Below are 22564 nucleotides of genomic sequence, written 5' to 3' on the forward strand. Positions count from 1 at the left end.
GTTATGAATTCAATGGCAAATTGGGCAAAATTTGGTAAATGTCAGTAATGAATTCTGATTAAAATGTTAATCTGAACTTAATTACCAGAAACTCTCTAACTACAGAACTTAACTACAGCAGCAATTAGCTTTAGTATAAATAATTTTTGCATGTGATGTGCATAATGAACACAACAGAGATGAACTGATTCAGTCATCAGAAGCAATCTTTGTCAGGTACACAGCAAAAACTCTACAAAAGCATTTTGGAGCCATTTAATGAAAAAAGCAGAATTTTATTATATGGTTTCTGTCCATTATTCGGCATTGCTGTAAATGGCTCACATTTACTGCAACTTCTGTACAGATGTGTGGCTTTGTATTACCAGAACAGCAAATTTAAATGAAAAAATAAATGTTCAACAATTCCACACAAGCTTTTACAGTCCAACATTTCACTGAGTAGGTGAAAACTACAGACTTGTTACTACAGAATTATTCAGCATGAATAAAAAACTACAACTTTTATTTTTAAACAGGAGTCACTGGTTTAATTTTTATGTTGTTTAAAATTACTGTGATAAAAATAATGATTTTTTAATAATGCCATACACCGGTATGATATAGGATTTGTCCCCATTATATATCTTTTGTTTAATATACAAAATAGAGTAATGACACACTGTTGACTCTATGCTGTTATGCACGTTAGTTTGGAGGTGGGGGATATTTTCATACACACAGCCTTTCATCAGAAAACAAATGCCTCGCTGTTTTAAAGAGGCTCTATTCCTTTCCTGAAAATTTGGTTCCTATGTAACATCGATGGCTCAGCAACACCTGGTTGCAGACTGGACTAAGGATAGAGCTTAACTAGCATATAATACATACAATCTTTTAAAAAAAACTCACTCTGAAGGTATGACCCTGAAGTCCTCACCCATTGAAGTATGACTATGGGAAACAGGACTTAGCTGACATTCATCCAGGCACTTCCTCCTATTTTTGACCTTTCTTTGTGAAAATGGCAAGGTCATTCCTAAGCTTAAATTGGCACCGATTCCCAGCCTCCCTCCCTCCCTTCTTTCCAGTTGCAAAGCTCCTAATAAAATCTGAGATTTCTGGCATTTTTGCTTTGGGTGATAACCACGCTGCGCAAAATCTACAGTTTATCCCTCTCCAACCCCATTCCCTGGCTTGTCCTATGTAAGGCCATTCCTATCGTTTTTCATGTGCAATGTACACCACGCAGCACGTATGTGTCCTGACCTGCCCACGGGTGTCCCTCGGTCAGATGCATGCACTATGTGATAAGGCACTGAAGAGACAGAAGTCACAATTCTCCCTGCTTTATCCAGAGTGCAGATACTACCCAGTGCTACAAGGACTACTGATACACACAACATGTACTTCTCACTGCTTACTAAAGCACTATACATATTTTTAATTGTGAAGTTTAAAACTTAACAGCATGTACAGCATGAACGCTTTCTTCTAACATCACAGTTTCCTTTTTTTTCCTTAAACCCATAAACTAAAAATGAATATACAGGCACAGAGACCAAAAGGGGCAGAGAGCCTCTCTTCTCCTATGTTCTGCATTTCTCTCAAGATGATAATTTGTTCACGGTCACCGTAGTTACTTTTCTGCTGGCAAAGAAAAAACAAAAAGGTATCTTTGCGTATACAAATGCTAAAACCAGCGTTTGCACATGTGCACGTGCCCGCACACCCACGCCTGCACACGCACAAACTCACGCTTCCACACAAGCTCCAATTGAGCTCCCCGGGGATTAAAGTTTCTAGACATTCTCCAAGTAAGAAGAGTTTTCCTTTTAACTAAAGAACCCATCTGAAACCAAATAGTATGAAACTCCTATCTGTATCTCAAACAGGTCACGTAAGTATTTCCATTGAGTTGGGCTGAAAGGTATAATTGAAGTATTGAAGTTTACCTTAACTGTTACAAAATGTACATACTCTTTACAGATCATTCAAAGAGAAGAGAATGATTACTTTTTTTTTTTTATTAAAGATGATATTTTACTCCAAAGTACTGAATATAGTATCTTTTTAATAGGTATAACATTCAAAAAGATTTAAGAAAGGATGAAAATTTAGTTTCCTATTTCACTTGGAAACAAACTTTTGTTGAACAATAGAAATGTACTAGTGTATTGTGAACAACCTATGCTCTATATTTACATATTGCTGGTACCTGTATGCATATTATTGCCCAATTTTTCAAGCTGTTTTTGCTGTGGTACGTGAGGCTGTATATGAAATTAACCCCGTATGTTCAGAGGTGTATGTATGTAGGCGCACAGACGCATCTTTACGGCTTACATTTTTTGCAGCGGAGGTCTGATTTAGCAATGAAACATGAATGGTAACCAAACATACAGATAGGAGTCTTCCATCCAAGGTCCAACTTGAATTTTTACACAGTGATTTGATAAATGTAAATCCAACCCTAACAACATCCACTGAACACAGGTTTTCCTTCTGAACTGAGTATTTCTTTGGATACTAAATGTCAACGCCTTCAGTACTGCCTCCAGACAAACCACAACTTGTACGGGTTACCATTCAGCGTATTTGTGACCCCTACAAAAAATATAATTACATGTATCATGATAAAGCAATCTGTCATCTAAAAATCATCCTTATTATACACTATACAAGCTATTTTACAATCATTTAATAAATTGCTTTTAAAGCTGCAGTAGCCCTTCCCTTCTTTTCTCAGATCAGCGAATATACCGATTATACATATTTGAAACTATAACTAAATATAAAAATATATTAGGTTTTGTATTTTATCAGATGATTTTTCTCATTTCTATTACACAAATAATCTGGCCACTTTGAGTAAAAATCAAATTTTAGAGTGGCTTAGTAAATATTTAAATTTTGAGATACAGAAAATTGTTAAGGTGCACATAGAAAAGGCTACTACAGCTTCTAAACGTTTTAAAATATAGCTATCAATGGCAACAAGGAGAAATTCACAAGACCTATGGTAAATTTATGGCACGCTAGTAATTTGATATGAATGGATGCAGCCTTACAAAGACAAAGTTCGACGTACAACTCTAAGACCACGAAATCAGTAGCGGAGTTTTCCTGCTCTCCAGGAAAGAAGATGGACCAGTTCAGTGACAGGTGAAGATGTGAAAATGGGTCTCTAACCACACGAGTTTGGAGTCTGTATATCCGGAGTTACAGTCAGTCAGCGCAGCTGCTCTGCTTTATGCTGCATGAAGGTAAACATCTCACTGAAGAAAGCAGTTCTAGAATCGATACAATAAAAACAGAACAAAACCAAACCACTGGGCATAATTACATGTCTGCCTCTTAAGTCACTGATAGTTTTCCATATATACCTGTATGATGATAGGTTTAAGTGTATAGAAAATGTGAGTTTCTCCGCACAGAAGTAAACTTTTCTTAAGCTATGCATATTTTCCTGAAAATTTCCTGATGGGCAGTCAGGACTGATCTTCTTGGCATCAATGCAGCCCATGACTCTTATAGTTATGGCTGTTGCATTATATGCAAAAAATCAGGCTTTTTTTTTTTATATATAAAATAACCTGCTCATTTACATCCAGTTAGGACTGGGTTGATTTTCTATGAATCTGCATATCCAACGCTTTTGCACATATACCAAAAGTATTTGTTTCATTCGCATCTATTGAAATTAGATTTTAGAGTGTTCTCCCACCCACCCTGGCCCTTAAAAAATGCCAAATTTTTATGGTCACTTTGACAGTTGAAAGCTATTAGGTTAGAAAAGCCCAACCCATTTTCACATGAATATACTCAAGGATTAATGTCTAGAGGTCATTTAGGAAAGCTACGAGCTGCCCCACCTTAAAAAACCAGCTGTACAATAGGCATCTTGAAGTATTACAAAAAAATTATGTAAGAAAAAATGAACAAGCCTAGTTCACGGTATATAAAGTTAAAGGAAATTGCTAAAACCAGACAGTAATAGCTATAAAAGGCACAACTTCCCTTTTCTGATATACACTTGTAAACTTTCTTCGGGTTACATGCATAAACCAAAATGCTACCTTAACTTTAAAAAAAAAAAAAAAAAAAAAAAGAAAATCCAAAACGCTTTACTAAAAAAAGAAAAAAAAAAAAAAAAAAAGCCTAGAAAATTGTCTCCAGCCAACTGCAGAAATTAATTAGCAGAATGTTCATAACACAGCCTCAGATCTTGTCACCGGTGGTTTTGATGCATCCATTGATGTTGCACAGGGGGAGAAATATAATTTCTGACAAATAAGATTTATTTTTCTTTCTTTTCTCCCCAGTTACGTATCAAATGTGAGAAATCCGCTGCTTCTATAGCCTAAATCTTGGCCCTCTGTAAACCACATGTAGTGCATAATTACAAAAAGAAACACCGCTGCAAGGACAAAATTAACAAGTCTGATAGGTTTTTTCTTTACAAAAAAAGCAAAAAAAAGCTATCATTTGACGTTTTCTTAAGGCAACCCTTTTGTATTAAGGCAGTCACTTTTGATGAAATAAAAGCTTCTTGATATTTCCATTTGAGTATTTTGGTATCTGATTGCTGATGATTTCTGCCAACATTTCTGGGAACTCAATACTCATGGATTTATCCAAAAATGTCTGGAAGCAAAAGCTCAGAAGATTTTCAACCACCTACGAGTGATAAAGCAAAGAATTACTTTCACACGAATGCATACAGAAGCACTATTAACCTACATCCTTCCTTCTTGCTATCTGCTGCCAGCGTGGTATCTGTTCCGCCACATGCCCCAAGTACTCCTCACGCTTGCAGATAACGCTTGCAGTGCGGGGCAGGCAAGTTCACTTATCCTCAGCTTAATTACTAAGTCTTGTAAATGCCATTCTAATACACAACAAGTGAATAGATCGTGCAAGGTCTTTACTAACACTGAAGACATTTTGTATCAATTCCCATTTTAGCATATAAATGACATATATTTGGATATCTAAACATCATCTTTCGAGGTGTTAGGTAAACTAATAGGAAAAAAAATTGATGTTTTCAAGTTTCCTTTACCTTATCCAGCTTAAACATTACTTGGATTACTTTGTACTATGCACAGTTCAGAGTACATGCTGCAAAAGGGAACAGCCTGAATTCTGAAATTCCTTGCAAAAGCAGACCATTACTAAAATAGCACTAATGCATTATTTTAATGTAATTTCAAACACTTCCCTAGATTCCTGAATAGCCTGCTTTGAGCTAATCCTGCTTTTAAACATTAACATAAATATCTCCCCTACTATTCCAAAATAACTTAAAATTCCAGAGTTTCTCCATTTTAAAGCAACAACATCTTTAAAAACTACATTTTAAATTAAAGTTATATAAATTATAGAATTAATTGCCACGGAGTCCACTGCAAAAGTGCTCTGAAAGCACAAAGTTCACCTTTTTCCATTAGGCTAGTTAGACAGCGGGAGAGCAGGACCACCTCCATCCTCCCAGTCCCCATATTTATTGTTTAAATGAAACATGTACAGGAGATTCCTGCCATACACCCAGACTATTTATCTGGAACTTTTACAGCATTCATTTGAGAACTTACATCATGCATAGAGTCCAACAGTTTAGTCAGTTGATAAAATCGCTGCCAGTTCTGGCTCGAGTTCCCTTCTCTTTTCACTATGGCCTTTCCCAGCTCTTTTATGTATGTCATACGAATTTCTTCAAACAAAGATTGGCTCTTCAGGCCTTCCTTAGGAACTGTAACATTGACATGAACCTTTAAGATATATAATACCTATGAACTGCATCATTATTTAAGCTACATTACATTAGATACACAAAAATGACCAAACGAAAAAGGACTAAGTTTTCATTTAAGAAATGAAATGGCAGCTGAGAGACGAGGAAAAAAAATAGAGGCAACTGAGACAGATGACTTGTTGAACAAACAGCACAAGACTGCTGGCAAAAGAAAATAGTAATATAAAATAACACAGGTAACCTGAAAACAAGTAAAGAGAAGAGAACCAGAGTAGAGAAGTAACACCACCAGGGCCTGGAACAGCCCTGACAAAGAAGCACTGGGGCTGGGGATTCCTGTTCTCACCGTGTGGGAAGCTGTGGGAACCAAGGAGTGGATTCAGTCAATTCAAGTCAAGGTTAAGCCCCCGTTCCTACGTGCTCCTACTCCTACGTGCTCCTACTGTGCAGGTCTTTCTATAGGCAAGGACAAGCAAACTCCAAATGCATCAGGATGCATCAGGCGCAGGGACTCGAGTGGCCCTCAAAGTGCTGGCTTTGAAGGCTTTGATCACCTTGGTGAAGTGAATGAAAAGAGCTACAGGGAGAGGAGGAAACAGAGACAAAGCAGACTGAAAGGAAAAGGGGAGAAAAGAGTGGAAAGAGGCCACTAAAGCAGAATCCCTTCCTCAGAAACTATGACCCTCACTGCACTGTCAGCATCTGTTCAACGTTACTCTGAAGTATTCTATCTGCCCGGCCAACACAGAAGATGACAACGTGTCACTGCCAACAGTTCCTTCACTAATTTATATGGAAAAGGTCTGCGAGGTACATTGGTGTATGAGCTGTGTGTCTACACCTGCACGGAATTCCTGTTTTACTCCTCTTCCTCTTCTCTTGAGAAACACGTACAGTAAACAAAAATCAAAATTGTGAAGTCATGGATTTAAAAAGCTACAAATTTCAGCTGTTCAACTTTCAGAAGTGCCGCAGTGTACCCCTTACACAACATGTGTACTTGGGAAGAAATGTGAGAACGCATTGTCCTTCAACGTAAATACAACAAAGAAGCCTTCTGCTGGTCAATGCCAGCTCTCGTCATACATTACTTGTGAATGGGCTCGATTCTGCTAACGTAGCTCCCTTCCCATTTCTGACATGGAAATTCCTTTAAGGAAATTTCCAATTCCTGTAGGAAAGTTGGCCTGCCTTACATCCAAAACACTTGAGGAATTTTTGGGAGAGATTTTAAGAACTGCTTTAAATCTTCCGTTTGAGCGAAGTTTCAAGCTCTTACAAAACCCACAGCAGCACTGTGAAAAGTTTCTTTTCAAAAGAACCTTTGTCCCAGCTCGGGGCTTGGCACGCGGAGCTTGGCCGGGTCGCTGCCAGGCCGCTGAGGTGAAGGGCCCGGGAGCGCTGCTGCCGGCTCCAGCAGCACAGGAGGTGCTAACGCGGCACCTCGCTTCCACACACACCACGCTGCTGCCCAGTTAGCACCCAGGGGCTCCCAGCACATAGGGGGTTGGTTACTGGATCCTCCTGCTTTCAGGAGGTAAAAGCCCAGAGCTACCAATGCTTTGTGTACAAGAATTAATGCCTATTACTCCTTGTAAACGTCCTTTATATGTTTCTGTAAATACAAACATTCCTTATAAAGACAAGGAACATTTGAGCCCTTGGTGCTATTCAAGCTCCTAAAAATATATACTTTTAATCACGTAAAAGCATTGTGCTGAAAAATCTTTTCTTGCATTGTTGCTTTTACTGGATGCTTTCAAGGCACACTCCCATACCTGTCATTATATTCAAAAAATAAATTATTATTATTATTTTTTTAATTCTGTCTAACAGAAGAAGTGAAGGCTCCAGGATAACTACAATCATCACCTCAAATGAAGCTTTCTCAGCCCTCTGGCTGAGCAGTCCCCATGCAGTGCAGAGAGGCACACAGCTTCAGCTGTTCAGACAGCCTGAAGCGTGCAAGACACAGTCGTCGGCTCATGCCTACCCCTATGCACACACATAAGAGTCTCAGCACTGAGGTCTTTGGATTGCAGCTGAGCCAGGGTTAAAGCTGAGGCTCATCAGGGAGTCACAACAATACAGTGCATGAAGAGGAGAAAGAATCACCAGGTACTAATGAATATGAACACAAAGTAGAAATAACACTATAAAAATATTTACATAGTGCTTCTATTAGAAGCTTTTCTGTATGGTCTAGGAAGGGACTATTTTGGTGCTTGACTTTGACCTCTCATGCAATACAGTCAAAACAATTTTTACTTGTTTTCACTATAGCTCATCTGACTGAAAGGCATATAAAAGCACCATGCAGTACATTATATAAATGGCTTAGATATCTATCATAAATCCACCATTTACTTTTTAGATACAGGTACAAAGTTGCATTTCACAATTATTGTAATATAAAACGTACTTGTATTTAACAATTTTTAAATACCTTCTGGGACAGTTCAGTAACTTTTTTTGGGAGGAATCTGCTTCACTGGATCAGAACTTGCTCATAGGTTTATTTAGTTATTTTTAAATGAGCATGAAGTCATAGCTTTGCCCACTTCTTTGCATCCCGGACTGCTCAGCTAGTCTCTGGTTTAGGCCTCTCTGTTGGAGTTGCAAAGCTTTGAATACCATCTATAATACCTTAGCATGAATGTCTTGTATTTGCTAGAAGCAGAACTTTCTTCAGTAACCCTATAAGGTGAGGTGCCAAGCAGAACATTTTGATTTTAATTTGCTATCAGATACCTGACATGGTATAAAACTAAACACACACATTTCATGGCACTGGCAAGTGAAACTTACACTGTCCACATAGGTATTTAACTATTCACCTACTTGTAGAGAGGAGAAGCAACGTTTTCATACAGAGATACTCTTCGTAGGAGACTTGAAGCCGTGATAGCTCTCGGGCAACCATAAGCATATGTTTGCATTGTTCGTACATACAGGGTAGATTCATTCTCTGCCTGAGAAATAAGCAGAAAAAAAATAGATTTAGAATTTTGAGATGCCTACACACTGAACTAAGTTTCTCCATGCTTCATTCAAAAGTGGTGGGGGTTGCAGCTGCAGATGCCAAGCTAAGTACTTTTATCTGTCTTATAGCAAAAGAATCTTCAGTTTTCTCCAGGGAACTCTCGTGAGTGAGAGGTGCTCCAGCCCCTCGAGCATCTCTGTGGCCCTTCTTCTGGACACGATCTAACAGATCAACGTCCTTCAACATCTCCTGTTCAATACTACAATCTAAATAAAGAAACAAACAAAACGGAATCCAAGTATATTGAATCCAAGTATAAGAAAAAAATGCTTTTGAAATTATTTCCTCCAAAGTTGCTATCATTTTTCAGTTCTCCTTTCCTTATCCCTGCAAGAGCTGGTACATATAATAAAATGTGTAACAGAACCTTACAAGCATGCTGGAAAGCATCTTAAGAAACCCTAAGTCAAAACAAGAAACATGTACCTTTCTCAAGGGGCAAAAAACTAAGAATAATAAGAATTCAGAATGGTTTTCAAAAAGAGAGAAATACAAGCCATTTACACCATATTAAAACCAAGCATAAGTCTAGAATACCCGTCATTTCCAGAGGAAGGCAAGCTGCTGAACCGTGCCTTTGGAAAGGTGGCAGGACTGCTTGCAGCAGTACCTCACGGAGCAGTACCCATAGCTCCACACACGTACGTACATCCCTGGCCTCAAACACCCGCATTGTGTGGGGCTTCAACAACCAAGGAGGCACAGCGAGGGCACAAAGCGCTCACAAGACAACGCATGAGGCAGGAGTGGTCAGTTGTAGGGTACTTGACACAAGGCCACGAGCTTACAGCAGTTGGCTGTTTGGAAACGATCTGCTAACCCCTTTGGGTTGTATCAGAGGGCATCTCACATATTTCCAGTTGGGTAATTCAAACACATTCCATGTCAGGGCTCAGCAGTTTTCCTCATGTAAAAGTATTACCATTTCTAGGCAAAAGGTTAAAATAAATATTTTGAAATGGGTCAGCCTGTCATTTATTTCCATCTGCTGTAAACATAATCATCGCCGCAAGTCTGAGAATCTATATGACGACATTTTGGGCAGATTTTTGGTAATAACAAACCTATGCAAGTGGCATTCCTCAAAAAATGAGAGCAAAACACAGCACGCCTGCCTGCGGGCAGGTCTGAGCCCGAGCACCCGGGGGGCTGCCTGCGGGGACAGAGGGAGGAGGCCTCAGAGACCCCCCTCAGACCCCGACACCCCCCGTACATCCCCTGCCCAGGCCGCATCTGGCACAGAACCGCCCCGACTGCGTGCTCTTCAGGCAAAGCTCTGACCACCGCCAGCCCTGGTCATCCAGAGAGACTGAGGTCTGAAAGCCATACCCCCAAAACAATCCCAGAAACCCCTGATGGAGGGAGCAGAGAATGTGCTGAGGCCTGGGGGGACACAAGACAACTCAGCCAGGGAGAGAGCGCTGCGCCAGACAGCACAACGGGTCAACATATGTGGACAGCAGCCCTTGAAAAAAAAGTAGAGACTCAAGCAGCTGGCTAATGGCAGATTATCATTTCGGTAGTGATCCTGCCCCAGTGACTGCAAACCTAGGCTGATTTGAAACGCTAATCTTTGAAAGTATCTAATCTTCCCCTGCGTTTGTAAATAGAAAAGAACACGCAAGTCGGGCATTAGGTTTAGGATGAATGAGACCCATGTAATTTACACTTGGCGTCCATATGCATGTGTGTGGGATGTGTGTTGATAAAAGCATGTAGTTTTCAACACTGCTGAATCATTCAGTACAGCCCAGTCTATAGAGGGAAAAATGAGCAAATGAGCTGCTGGTATTCTGAAAAATCGGACAATACAGATTTCACAGAATTCGTTACAAAAGAAATGTTCAAAAAATTCTGGGAATAAGAGAACTGATTAAACTTTGCTTATAAAACCGTAATTAATGGTTATTTTCTTTCTGTTCAAATAAGGCAAATACAGGTATTTGGTATGGCATGTAATTTTATAAGGACAAATGTGATCAAGAGTTGACCTCAAATCTAAGAACAGCAAAGAGCTAAGATGACGTGTGATGTAAACATAATCAAATTCCTAAAACATGTAACTTTCAAAAACTTCTTTCTAAAGCTAGGCCACAATGAAAAGACATTTGCTACTTGATGAACGCAACTGTGCATTCCTCACTGTAAGTGCACGTACATGTGACACGAGTGGAGGCTTTGAGCTGACAGAGTCCTAGTGCCAACTGCACTCAAAGTGTGTTCTGAGTCACAGGGCATGGAAAACATTTACACACAGCTACAAAATCGCAGGTTTTTACAGTCTCCAAATACTCTGCGATGGCCTGAAGCCTAGGATTTATTGAGCTGCCAAGCTTTTCAACAACTTGTATCAAGGTTTTATATATATAAAATATAATACATAATACATAGAAACTGCCATCTTGTATAAACACAGCTAAAAGAAACACTTTTCCTGTTTTGAAACATAAAATGTGAGTTCACTGGCTATTCACACACGAATGCATTGAAGCATATTGTTTCTACCCAGAAATGAAGTACAGAAATGCGAATTTAAACTATTTTCCAAAGTCTTAAACTAACTTAAAATACATTTTTGCCCCCTGCCTCAAGAGCCCAGTAACATTTTTCCCACCTTATCTATTGGGAGATGAAAGCCTGTCAATGGCTGCTTTGTAGTGCTTTCCCTGTGCAGAGCTGGGGAAGGAAATGCCAATTTTACACCCCGGAGGCCTAAGGTGCACCTATGGGATTCAGCAGCAGCTTTTCTACTGACTGAAGTGGGAGGCGGAGGCAGCAGTCACTGCCACCCAACAGATGGGTTGTCCAGAAAGGAACACCAAATGCTTCCCCTTCTCCTGCCCTGCTTTACCAGCACCAGCTCAGGCGTCCTTTATCCCATTCCCTCCGTCACTGCTAACACTGGAACTGGCCGGGTCAGCCACTGCCACCCTCCCTGCCTCCTCTGATGGGCATCTGCGAGCTGGAGTTGAGGAAAGAGGGCGGCTTTCATCTCAAGGCTCTGATTAACTGGAATAGTGACGACTTCAGACAGATCAGAGGAAGGAAGGATGACAAACTGACTTACAGTCTTGCAGAAATGACAGCTGCATCATCAGAAGCTCATCTTTTCTGTTTTCTTTTTCGGTTTTGCAAACATGCATATTAAAAGCTTCATTGTACAGGTTCAAGCATAAGTGCATGAAATGGAAACATTGCTACAGACACATGCGGTGAACCCTTCTGCACACAGCAAATGCTATAGGAATTATTTTTGGGGTGAAATGCAGGCTAGGTATATTAAAACGGTAATTACAGATTTAAATATGCACAATTCCATATACTCAGTGAGATATTTATTAGTTATAGCATAATGTGATACTTTTTTGGTAGTGTGAACTCAAATTATTCAACAATTAAAAACTCATTCATGTTGTTGCTATTCTGCAAGGCTGAAATGATGCAGGTCTGCAAGAGGCCTCAGGTCAGGCCTGAAGTTGTTGCCAACTTCTCAGCTTCTTTATACTTCCAGTTAAGAAAAAGAAGTACATCATCAATTTTAGGGATGAAGCTACAGACCACCTCTTGGGAATTACTCTATTCAAATAAAACACAAATACAGACATCATTTTGTTCTAACCCTCAACTGAAACAATGCTTTGAAACTGGAATTAATAGATATGAAGCCAGAACAAATTCCCAAAATGCAGAAGTGTCATTTGCAGATCTTGAAAATTACAAGTTTGAACAACTTATACTTTATCTGCATGCACAGATCTGAAGCTACTGAGCACAAAGCAAAGGTGTGATACAGACACCTTCAGTTAACTGTGAAAATGACCTTGATACTAAATTTCAAGAAAAAAAAAAAGATTCTGATGCATCTGTTACACACAACACCTATGCCTAACTGTATTTATTACAACCGAGCTTTAAAAGGAGAACTTGCTTCCCAGTTATTCCAGGCAATTCACCACAATACTGTTAAATACTACGATTGCTTTTAGCTTTATCAAACAATAGAGCTGTTTTGACTTTTAGAGGATGCTACTTTGCCTACTTCAGTTAAGATGCTCAATGGGTTTTAACAAACATCTAATTCTTACATCACATGGAGCTATCTTATTCCTCTACCTTGGACCTGCTTCTAGAATATCTGAAATAGCTAAAAAAGAGCTTAGAGGCTTGGAGGGCAGCAAGGGGGTGGGCTGTGTGAAAGATGACTGTGATGCATCTCAGAAAACAGCACTGAGTAAATTCCTGCGTGGTTTTTAGGAAATGTTATGTACCAAAGTACTATTTTTTCAATGATGTATTAAGCAGAAAGAGTGGACATACCTGCTCTGTGCATTTTTTTTTCTTGCTGTACATGATGTCCCTCTTGCCCTACCCACTGGTTTAGATTTTAGCATCAGTCATGCTTCCCCCATGGCACTATCCTTCTGGATTTCCCACAGGTACTGTGCTTCTCCAACTTCTTGTAACTCATGTAGTGTTTTTATGTATTATTCATTAATTGTCATGTTTAACTCAGAGGTGGCTGTATTTTATTGAGGAGTAGTACATAAAAAGTTATGACCAGAGAGAGTTTTATGGGCAACCTGTAGCACACTGGAGGAAGACTTAGAAGAAACTGCAGTTCTCTTAGTCAACATATTTTATTGAAAACAAATGTCATTTTAATAAACAGTTCATGTAACAGAACTGTAACTCAAATAAAATTGAGAATTAACACTGACTGTAATAGGATTATCCTTGCCTTTTTTTTTTTTTTTTTTTTATTTTAGAGTATTGGCACATACTTAAGTGTAAAGCTCTGTGGTTTTGACCAATTGATAAAACCACAGGAGATCTGACTTGTAGCAAATTAGATGCTATCATGCTTAATAGTGAGAATATTAATTATTTTAATTGATTCCACCACGTGGAAGCTATTTTATTTCAGAGATATGTTGATCAAAGTTAGTAGAATATAAGCACACAGATGGGCATACATTGCCCTCCTGCCTTTTTTTTTTTTTAAATATATAATTATTGTAAGGAAATTATTTAAGCTTGTAAATATTTATTCAGGCTTGTATATGAAAAATACATTAAAGTGAATAAATGAAAACAAAGAAGTAGTCTGAAATATAAATGGCTAATCACAAAGAAAACGCAAAGATTACTTTTCTCTTTTTCTTTTAAATGGAAAAAAGATTCAGGAGCTCATGTATTGAAGTACAATAGGAACAAAAATATTATGACTACTGCCTCAAAACATGCCAAAGGGGCTAGCATTACCTGCAAAGACAGGAAAATTGAGACATGACTAACACCTTGTCACCTGCATCTCTCTTCAAATTACTGTCAGTGAAATTGTCATGGTGATGAAGTTTTGTGATTGTATGAGCCAAAGGTTCTGCGTAGTTGAACTTAATAGTTTGTCCCCACCAATGGACAATATCATTTCACGAAAAAAGAATGGCAAATCCATAGTAACAGCATCATATTAATTGGAACCGGCAGATGGGCAAACTAGAATTTGAATGGCTCTGACCAGCAACCTCTAAGATTTAGATCTACAAAACAGTTTCAGCAATCAATTCAGAGTACAGACTAAATGTCTCAACAAACTTTATAGATACTGCTAGCATCACTGGAATTGCAAGACCTAAAGACCACTTGGAAAGTTTATTACAAACTGCTCAGACAGAGTTCTGCCTGTTGAAGAAACTGCTGTTTAAAAAAAAAAAAAAAGAGTCAAAGGACACAATTGCTGAAATGGCTTCAAAGTAAAAACACAGCAAGAAAGTCCATCAGGACCAATGCCAGAGCACGTCCTAATGAGAGAGGGTGTGAGACAGAGCATTTGGTCTCCAGACTGAAAGACATAACCTAACCTGATCTGCTGTGCTGCTACACCTTTGGAAAGTAATATAACTGTGCATATTTCTGCACTAAGTGTTTATACCCACTGCAACTCAAATTAAGCCTCCTATCCATCACCTCCACAGTCCTGAATTCCCTTTCAGTCCTCTACAACACAATTACCACACAACACCACTTTGAAAAACACAAGAAAGACAATGTTCAGTGTGAAAAAAAAAGATATCCAATTATTCTAGCAAATTCATTTTTTCTTGAAGACTGCTACCAAAGTTCAAAAACAAAATAAAACACACAAGTTTTTCCATTTGCAACCACGTCTTTTCAGTCAAATTTTAAGCAGGCTCAGATATAAATGTTTAGCTGTTCAATAATTCAGTGGAACTAAAAGGACCATACTATTACTTTTATGCAACGAGCATACAGCACATTATGCAATTTGCAGAACTTATCTCTCCAACCCAGATAAATGTTCGGCTTCAACTTTGTTGGCTTGACTGAAATGAATGACTGTAAGGAATGGTGCAGAGACAGGCACAATATGGAACATTTCTGTACAAACATCTCCCACAAATATTCTGTATACAAATAAACTTAATATCTAAAAGACTGCTCTTTCATTTGACCTATTTAAAAACTAAGCAATCTGCTGTAAGAAAACAATGCTGCAAATGGCAAATTGATTTGTGATCTCTGCAACAGCTTGCTACCCAGTGATTCACCTCTCACGTACAAAACACAGAATGACTGCGTGGATTCTAGTATTCCCCGATAAACGTAGAAAAATGACTCATGTCTTACTTACTCATTAATAATCAGATCTGGTGCAAAGCACAAGAGATTTCCATTTGATTGTTTGTATGATCGCCATCCTAAAGCAAAAGCCATTAGGAACATCCATGAGTACTGCAGAAGGGTCATTTGGTCATCCAGATGTAGATTTCTGAAACCTGGAAAAAAAAAGTTGAGGTGTGATAGTATTTGTAGCAAGAAAGAAAAAATAAAAAATAAAAAATAAAAATAAAAAAACAAATAAGTAACTCTGAAAAGGACGATGCTTATCATCAATATGACTTCTGTACTACCAATGCAGATTCCTACTTATAAAAGTGCATTTCATAATGATTTTTTTAAATGTGATGATGTAACCTGAAATATAACCTGAAACAATGAGAAAATTGCTTGCCATATTCCAATTACCTGATTCAGCCAAGTATTTCTGTATTTTAGATTACATTTTTGGTGGAAGAAAAAAAAATAGAATAAAAGAGGTTCCTTATGTGAAAATCTTGTTGAAGGAAAAAAAATGCACTTTAAAAGGGGTGCAAACACCATTTTCCAACTTCCAAGGTTACATTCAAATATTTGCACATGTAGAAATTAAGCACTGCAACTGCAGGACTCAGATTACAGCTTCTGGGCAATATGACTACATATGCACCTCCAGAGGTTGAACAGAACACTTCAGCACAAGTCAGGCTTGAGCTTGTTTACATATACCTGTTGACCATGCATAACAAACATATCGTAGAACAACAGACAAAAGACTAACAGGAAGAGTTAACTCTTACATTATATATTATATTATTTACATTACATTATTATAATATATATTACATTATATATTATATTATATAACCTTACATTATATATTATACTGGCATCTACATCTATATTTCTTCAAAATAAATTCTCAGCACCCATCTACCAAATGCACGCACACTGCAACTACTGGATTCTTGCAGCCATGTTGTCAGCTACTTTCTGGATGGAGAGAGTACTGGATGGACAATTTTTGATTGGTACTACAGGTGCGAGAAGGGGATGGAATATTACAAAAAGAAAAATCAGAATATGTGCAAGAGCTTATCTGAGACAGATGGTCAAAGATAAATTACAGAAGACAAAAATATCTAATATTCTCTACAATTCATTGGGCGATCTTGTAGAGTTAATGGCACATTTTTTTTTTTAATTTCTGAGAGTAGTGCAAGAAACAACAAATGGTTTAACTTTAAATTTTGTTCTTATTCAACAACAGTTGTACATTGAGCTTACAAAATATATATCACATTAGAAGCAGTTAATGATGGTAGCTAATCTTTTAAAAATACATAGAATGAATAGAGCCAATTAAGATAATGAGGAAGTGTGTAAAATGTGAGAATTAGTCCCTTAAAAGGGCTTAAAAACGTAGGCAGCTTTCTTTTTGTAGTGTTAGTTCCTATCAGATTGCGCCTACATTTAACGAGAAAATATTGTGCCACAGTGAATCATTACTAAAGTCTGAACTCAAGATGATTTTATTTAATTTCATTAGGCATCTGACATCTAAAGAGCTCATTACAGTGCTGTTTCGTGGATATGTTTAAATAGATAGCATTCAATAGATTATTATATAACAAAACTTGTATGCCTAAACAGCTTCAAATAAAAGCTTCTGGTTTTGGAGAGCACAGTAACTACTATTTACACTACATCTAAAATACAAGCAAAGTATTTCTAAGTTATTTCAAACTTACTGGGTCAAATATTGAAACCTTCACTCAAAACCTCCTTGGGAAAAGATTGTTTTGAAAAAATCAATTAAAGGATTTAGCCATCAGTGCTAGATTACTTTTAGTCTTTTTGATGGGATATCAGTAGAAGTACATACAAATTAAACACTCTCATGACAAAACACCTTAGTAATAAAAAAGAAGAGAATAAGAATGTGGTAAAAATAGTTCCTATCAACATAATTACTAAACAGAAGCTTGGAATGTTCATAAAGAACATATGTTCTAACCTGAAGGGTTGGTCTTATTAGTGGAACCATTCAGAAGAGTTTATGAACACAGACAAATATTTTATAAAAATTGTATTTGAATTCGTATTTCAGAATACCAAAGGGTCTCCTACAGCCTTGTCCCAGCAGAAAGTGCGAATGTGAACTTGTCCTAATGAAGACCTCTGCAAAAGGTGCAAGTCCCCATCACAGAAAGCCTTAACAGAGAAACAATTATCTCCTGTCACACCTCTGCTGGTCATACATGTTTGAGTTTGGTCTTCCTTTCCTACTCTTAATTCATTTCCTCTCCACTGAAAGAGAGACCAGTACATAAAACACACTGAAATTTCATTATAAGACCTTTTTAATTCTGGCAGACCTCTTGTATGTTATTGCATTCTTAGGCAATGTAAGCATTGAAGAAGTCTTGTTTGCCTTTTTTTTTTTTTTTTTTAAACAGGTGGTTAATAGTATTGACAAGAAGTAAGAAAAATATTTTCTTCTGTCAGAAAGAAACAGATCTTCAGCTTTCCTTGTGGCCCTGACTTGTCCCCAAAACATACTATGGGATGCTACACGTTATGTCCAAGGCTGAGACATTTCTTTCTTCTGTAAAGCAACTGCTAACTGTGTCTTCAGGTGGGAGCCAAAATAACAAGAACACTTCCAAGTTTCCTAGTGTAATTATGTAGCTATAATGCTTGAGAGAAAATGAATGTTTTGGCTTCCTCTCATAAAAGTTTATTTATGAGGGCTCTGAAGTATACCAAACATGAAGACAGATACTCAAATACAATAAAAAGGCTGCACTTTGCAATTAACGCCCATGTCTCTTACCTGGTATCGCCTTTGCCCACTTCACTGCAGCTACAACTTGCCGCCCTCCCAACATGTTGAGAGTTGACAGGATGCGCCAGCTTGAGTCAGGCAGAGTGCTGTCGTAGCCTGAATACAGAACTTCGGGTTCGATCACTTCCAGCAGGGAAACGAGGGTTGGGGTCAGCTGTGGCAGTGAGGCAGGAACTATGCTCTTGTTTCCAGGAGTCTCAGAAGCATCCCTCGTTCCCGACACATTAGCCTGCTGGATTCCTTTTATCTTCTTCTTTGTTTTTCGAGCTAGGAAAGTTTTGGATGTCACAGGTTAGATAATGGAAAGTAGCCACACACCGACAAAGCGTAACAAAGGAAATGACACTTTTTCCTGCACTTGTAGATCACGCACTTGAAACTTTTCAAGCATTTTTTTCATAAAATTGTAAATAATTTCACTTCAATGCTGATCAAACTAATAAAAAATATTTTATTTTACATTTCATAAAAGTCACATTTATGTTAATGTTTCAACATGCTAAATGATGTCTGCAGGGAGCACAAACACCTGCACCTAGAATTTGTATTACATGCGACAGTTCGATAAGACTTGATGAGACAGAACAACACCTGCTTAGAAAATTCTTGCAGGAGTGGGCTCTTTGTAATTTCCTTACATTAAAGTATAGAAACCATGCAGAAGGAAGGAAAAATACATTTAATGGGTAAAGTTACTCAATCTCTTGAGCCAGGGAAAATATCTTTTTTTTTTTGGACAACTTTTTTTTTTTTTTTTTGGAAGTGCTGGGCAGGAGTAGATTTTTCTTTTGTCAGCTTCCCTGAATATAAATCATTGCTGCATAATTAAACCATAAAATTCATATACCAAATAAATAAAACATTACACAGAGATGTTAACTGTAAACTGGAAGCTGAAGCACCAATTTTATTAGCATATTGTCAATAATGGAGTCTCCTACTAGGCTTTCAGCCCTCCTGGACGTAGCCTGCTAGAACTGAACACGCTATTTAACCGAGACCAGAATGAAACCCAATTCTGCTCCTCCATCTCCACTGGTTGATTGATTTCTGTGCTGCAGCTTCAGAGATAAACCAGTAGCACGTAAACGCATCATGTAAAGTGGTTTCACTTTCAGAGTTTGTACTGATATAGCCAGAATCTTTGATCATCAGAAATTTACCAACTCTGTAGCTTAGCAAAATACAGTATCCCCCTCCCGACCCTGTTTCTCCCACTGGCTAGGACAGAATCTTCAGAATCTTAACTGGCAAAGGTAACAAATTCTCTATGTACTTTGCATAAACCAATTTTTTTTCAGAGGCTTAGATACTGGCCACACCTGCTAAAGTGTTCATGGCGGAATAGCACACCCACTTTTGTGGAGCAAAGAGCTTCTTTTTCTTTTAGTAGTGTACACTCCCCCCTCCATTATCCTTGTTCTCAAAACCAAATGAACTGCTTTGACTTAAATTTACATGCAGATCCCCACAGCTTAACGCTGACACCTGGTATGGAATATTTCCAGCCCAGTAAGTCTGGTAAAACTATCATCAAAAGAAATATCTGACAAGATGAAGTGTTACACAAGAATTTGATTAAGTTAAATCTATACCTTAAGAGTACAAATCTTACACCTTAAGAGTCCCTTAACAAATGCTGAGGAGGAGCAAACAGTTGTGACCCATGAAAGCACCAGTGATACTGTGGGAACAGAAGAAAAGTCCTGGAGGCAAAGCTTCACGCTTAAAAAGAACGTGAAAGAACAGGAGACCTTCAGGGAAATATTATCTGAAATGCTGGCACTACCATGCGTCGTCTTCAAAACGAAGAAGACAGAAAGGAACACGAATTGCCAAGACTTTAACTATAAAATGCAGTATGAAAGGCCAAAAAAGATTTTGAGATGACTTAATATGGGCATAAAAACTAACAATAAATCTTTTCTCTCCAAACACATCAGAAAGAGAAAAGGTGCCAAAGAATGTCTAGGATCAATTAATGAGGAAAGTAGGAAACGAAAATTCAAAGAGATAAAGACTGTAAGACAAAATACCATTATTCTACCTTATAAATCTCTGGTACCTGCAGCTTGATAATTGCACATTTTTCCAATCCCCCCAACTCAAAAAAAAAAAGTAACAAAAAAAATCCCCAAAAAGGAGATAAGTAATGTCAAAACTATGACTGATAAAGCAAATTAGATTAGAAAATGATTAAATAACATGTTTTTGGTGCATAAGGATCCATTTTAATTATTGCTTCCTCTTGTACTGAGACAAAAAAGTTACCATGCAGTATTTTATTATTAAATAAGGTACTTTTCCACCCAATACTTAACAGTGAAATTCACTGCTACAGTTTGCTACAGGTACTAGAAATCTCTGCATATTCAAACCACGATAGGTTAGACAAATTCATGGAACAAACATGACATAGTAATTCCTGAACTACAATCCTGAAACAGTGAAAATAAAGGATTTTTTTTTTCAGTCTGTTCTGTTCTCCATACTGCCTTTCAGCTTTCTCTTCTACCAGTTCTTTTGTACTACCAATTCACCACCTGTTCAGATATACCTGATATATTATTCTTTCCACGGTTCTTTCTTTCTCGCTGCTTCACACTACCTTGGGTTCTAACATTTTTGCTTTGCTGAGTTTCTAGATTTCTTTTCTCTCCACCACGAAAGCAACTTTTTTGTCCTTTTCCAACAACCCATATAACAATATCCATCCTCCAGAAAGTCATTGCTCTCTAGGATTCTGTGCCAGAACTCAGGCAAGCAAACTATAGTTGGAAGGGATCCAAACGACACGCAGAGAAGTGGTAAGCATCTGAGATGTCATTCAATTTTGCCTTTTCTCACCAAAGAAAATCAACTCAAATAACATCTACTTGAGCCTTTCTTGGACAGCTGCACTGAAGTCTTCTTTAACAAGAGTTCACAAATTCATGTAGGAATGGAAAGGCTTGCCGTTAGAGTAATATGCACGATAAGGTGTTTTATTCACATAGATAAACGTATGAATATAACATATGTATTTTGAAAACAACTATGAAGACAAAAATGAGAGAAAAAGGTGTTCTTTTCTACCTCAAAAAAATTGTGCTTTTCTGGGCTATTCTGAGCTCCCTTTCTGAGCTCCCTCACTTGCTACCTGCCGTGCCAACCCAGCAGCAAGGCACCTTCCTTCCTTCCCGCCCCAGCACCAGCAGTAGGTAAGCCAATTACCCTGCTGTTAGCTCCGAAGTGCATGGTTCAGCCCGCTGGCAGTGTCTGCAGGGGCAAATCCCTCTCCAGCACAACACTCATTGACTACCTTGTTTCTTTCAAGGTAATTTCAGGACCCACTGTTGCAGATTTCGGCTGTTAAGCCGCATACACCCTTCCTGCACACAGATCACAACAGTATGGAAACACACAGAACTACAGTCTCCTTCCCCCGAAGGATGGGATTTACTTGTGAGCAATAGGAGGGGAAGCTTTTCAAACTGTGTTGGGTTCTTTGCTTTGAGGGCAGGGGCACATAGAGCCACCTGCAGGGCAGAAAAATTGGTGATTCTCTCATCGCCTGAGAGAAGTAGAAGAGGCAGTAAAGATGAGCTAACAGACTAATCCGAGCACTATCCATCTCTAATACAATTCAGCATTTACATTTTATTGAAGGATATTTTCACTGAAACCAGGACTCTTGTTCATACTTGTATCTGACAAATACATATTTGACATTTTTATTTTATCTGACAATTCTGATGACACAAGTATCACCCTGATAACTACGCTAGTAAATACTGAATTAATCTCTACAGCTCAAGGAAAAAATATCAAACATAAAATGTAGCTGACACCAATAAAAATGTTTTATGCCTTTTTACAGCTGCTACTAAATCTCTGGTTGATGTGGTCTTCAGTTTCTCATCAGCTATCCAGGACTTAGCAGAGGACAAATATGTACTAGTACATTTGTATTTATTTATTATACTATCTTCTCTGGAGAGCTTCTGACAGACATTTAAGAACAAGAATCCACAGCATAAATAAATATAATTTCCTTTTCTCCAGTTTGAGGATGCAAGTCCCGCTCCAATTTTAGATCTATGTCTGGGCATTCCCTCCCATTTGCGGTTTTCAGCATCAAGTCACTTTCCTAAGTAAGAATAAGCAGGCATGACACTTCCCTACAAGACCTCCGTTAGAGTTCTGCTGTCTCAGATTCACTGAAAAAGCAACAAGATCTATGTGCTGACAGGAATAAAAAATAACCCGGTTTTGTGTGCATGACTCACTTCTGCTGAACATACTGAGAGATAGAGCAACTGACTAAGGATAGGAAAGC

At 38.2% G+C, this 22564-nt stretch overlaps 1 protein-coding gene across 4 annotated transcripts in view; it reads right to left on the reverse strand.

Moving 5' to 3' along the window:
- Positions 1 to 266: 266 nt before the first annotated feature.
- Positions 267 to 22564, reverse strand: part of NR3C1 (nuclear receptor subfamily 3 group C member 1) — a 66175-nt gene continuing 43877 nt past the window's right edge. For 2 of the 4 annotated variants that reach the window (XM_084295398.1, XM_084295399.1), the window contains exons 5-9: positions 18235 to 18513; positions 15433 to 15577; positions 8579 to 8709; positions 5577 to 5734; positions 3735 to 4659 (exon numbers count right to left, since the gene is read on the reverse strand). In XM_084295398.1, coding sequence (XP_084151524.1) covers positions 4507 to 4659; positions 5577 to 5734; positions 8579 to 8709; positions 15433 to 15577; positions 18235 to 18513 — 866 coding nt within the window. In that variant the 3' untranslated portion in view covers positions 3735 to 4506. Of the gene's footprint in view, positions 3273 to 3734; positions 4660 to 5576; positions 5735 to 8578; positions 8710 to 15432; positions 15578 to 18234; positions 18514 to 22564 lie in introns of those variants that run through there. The other 2 variants (XR_014618858.1, XM_084295400.1) reach the window with 2 other exon arrangements.

Source organism: Netta rufina, assembly GCF_964035555.1.
Source record: "Netta rufina genome assembly, chromosome: 14".
NCBI classification, from domain to species: domain Eukaryota; kingdom Metazoa; phylum Chordata; class Aves; order Anseriformes; family Anatidae; genus Netta; species Netta rufina.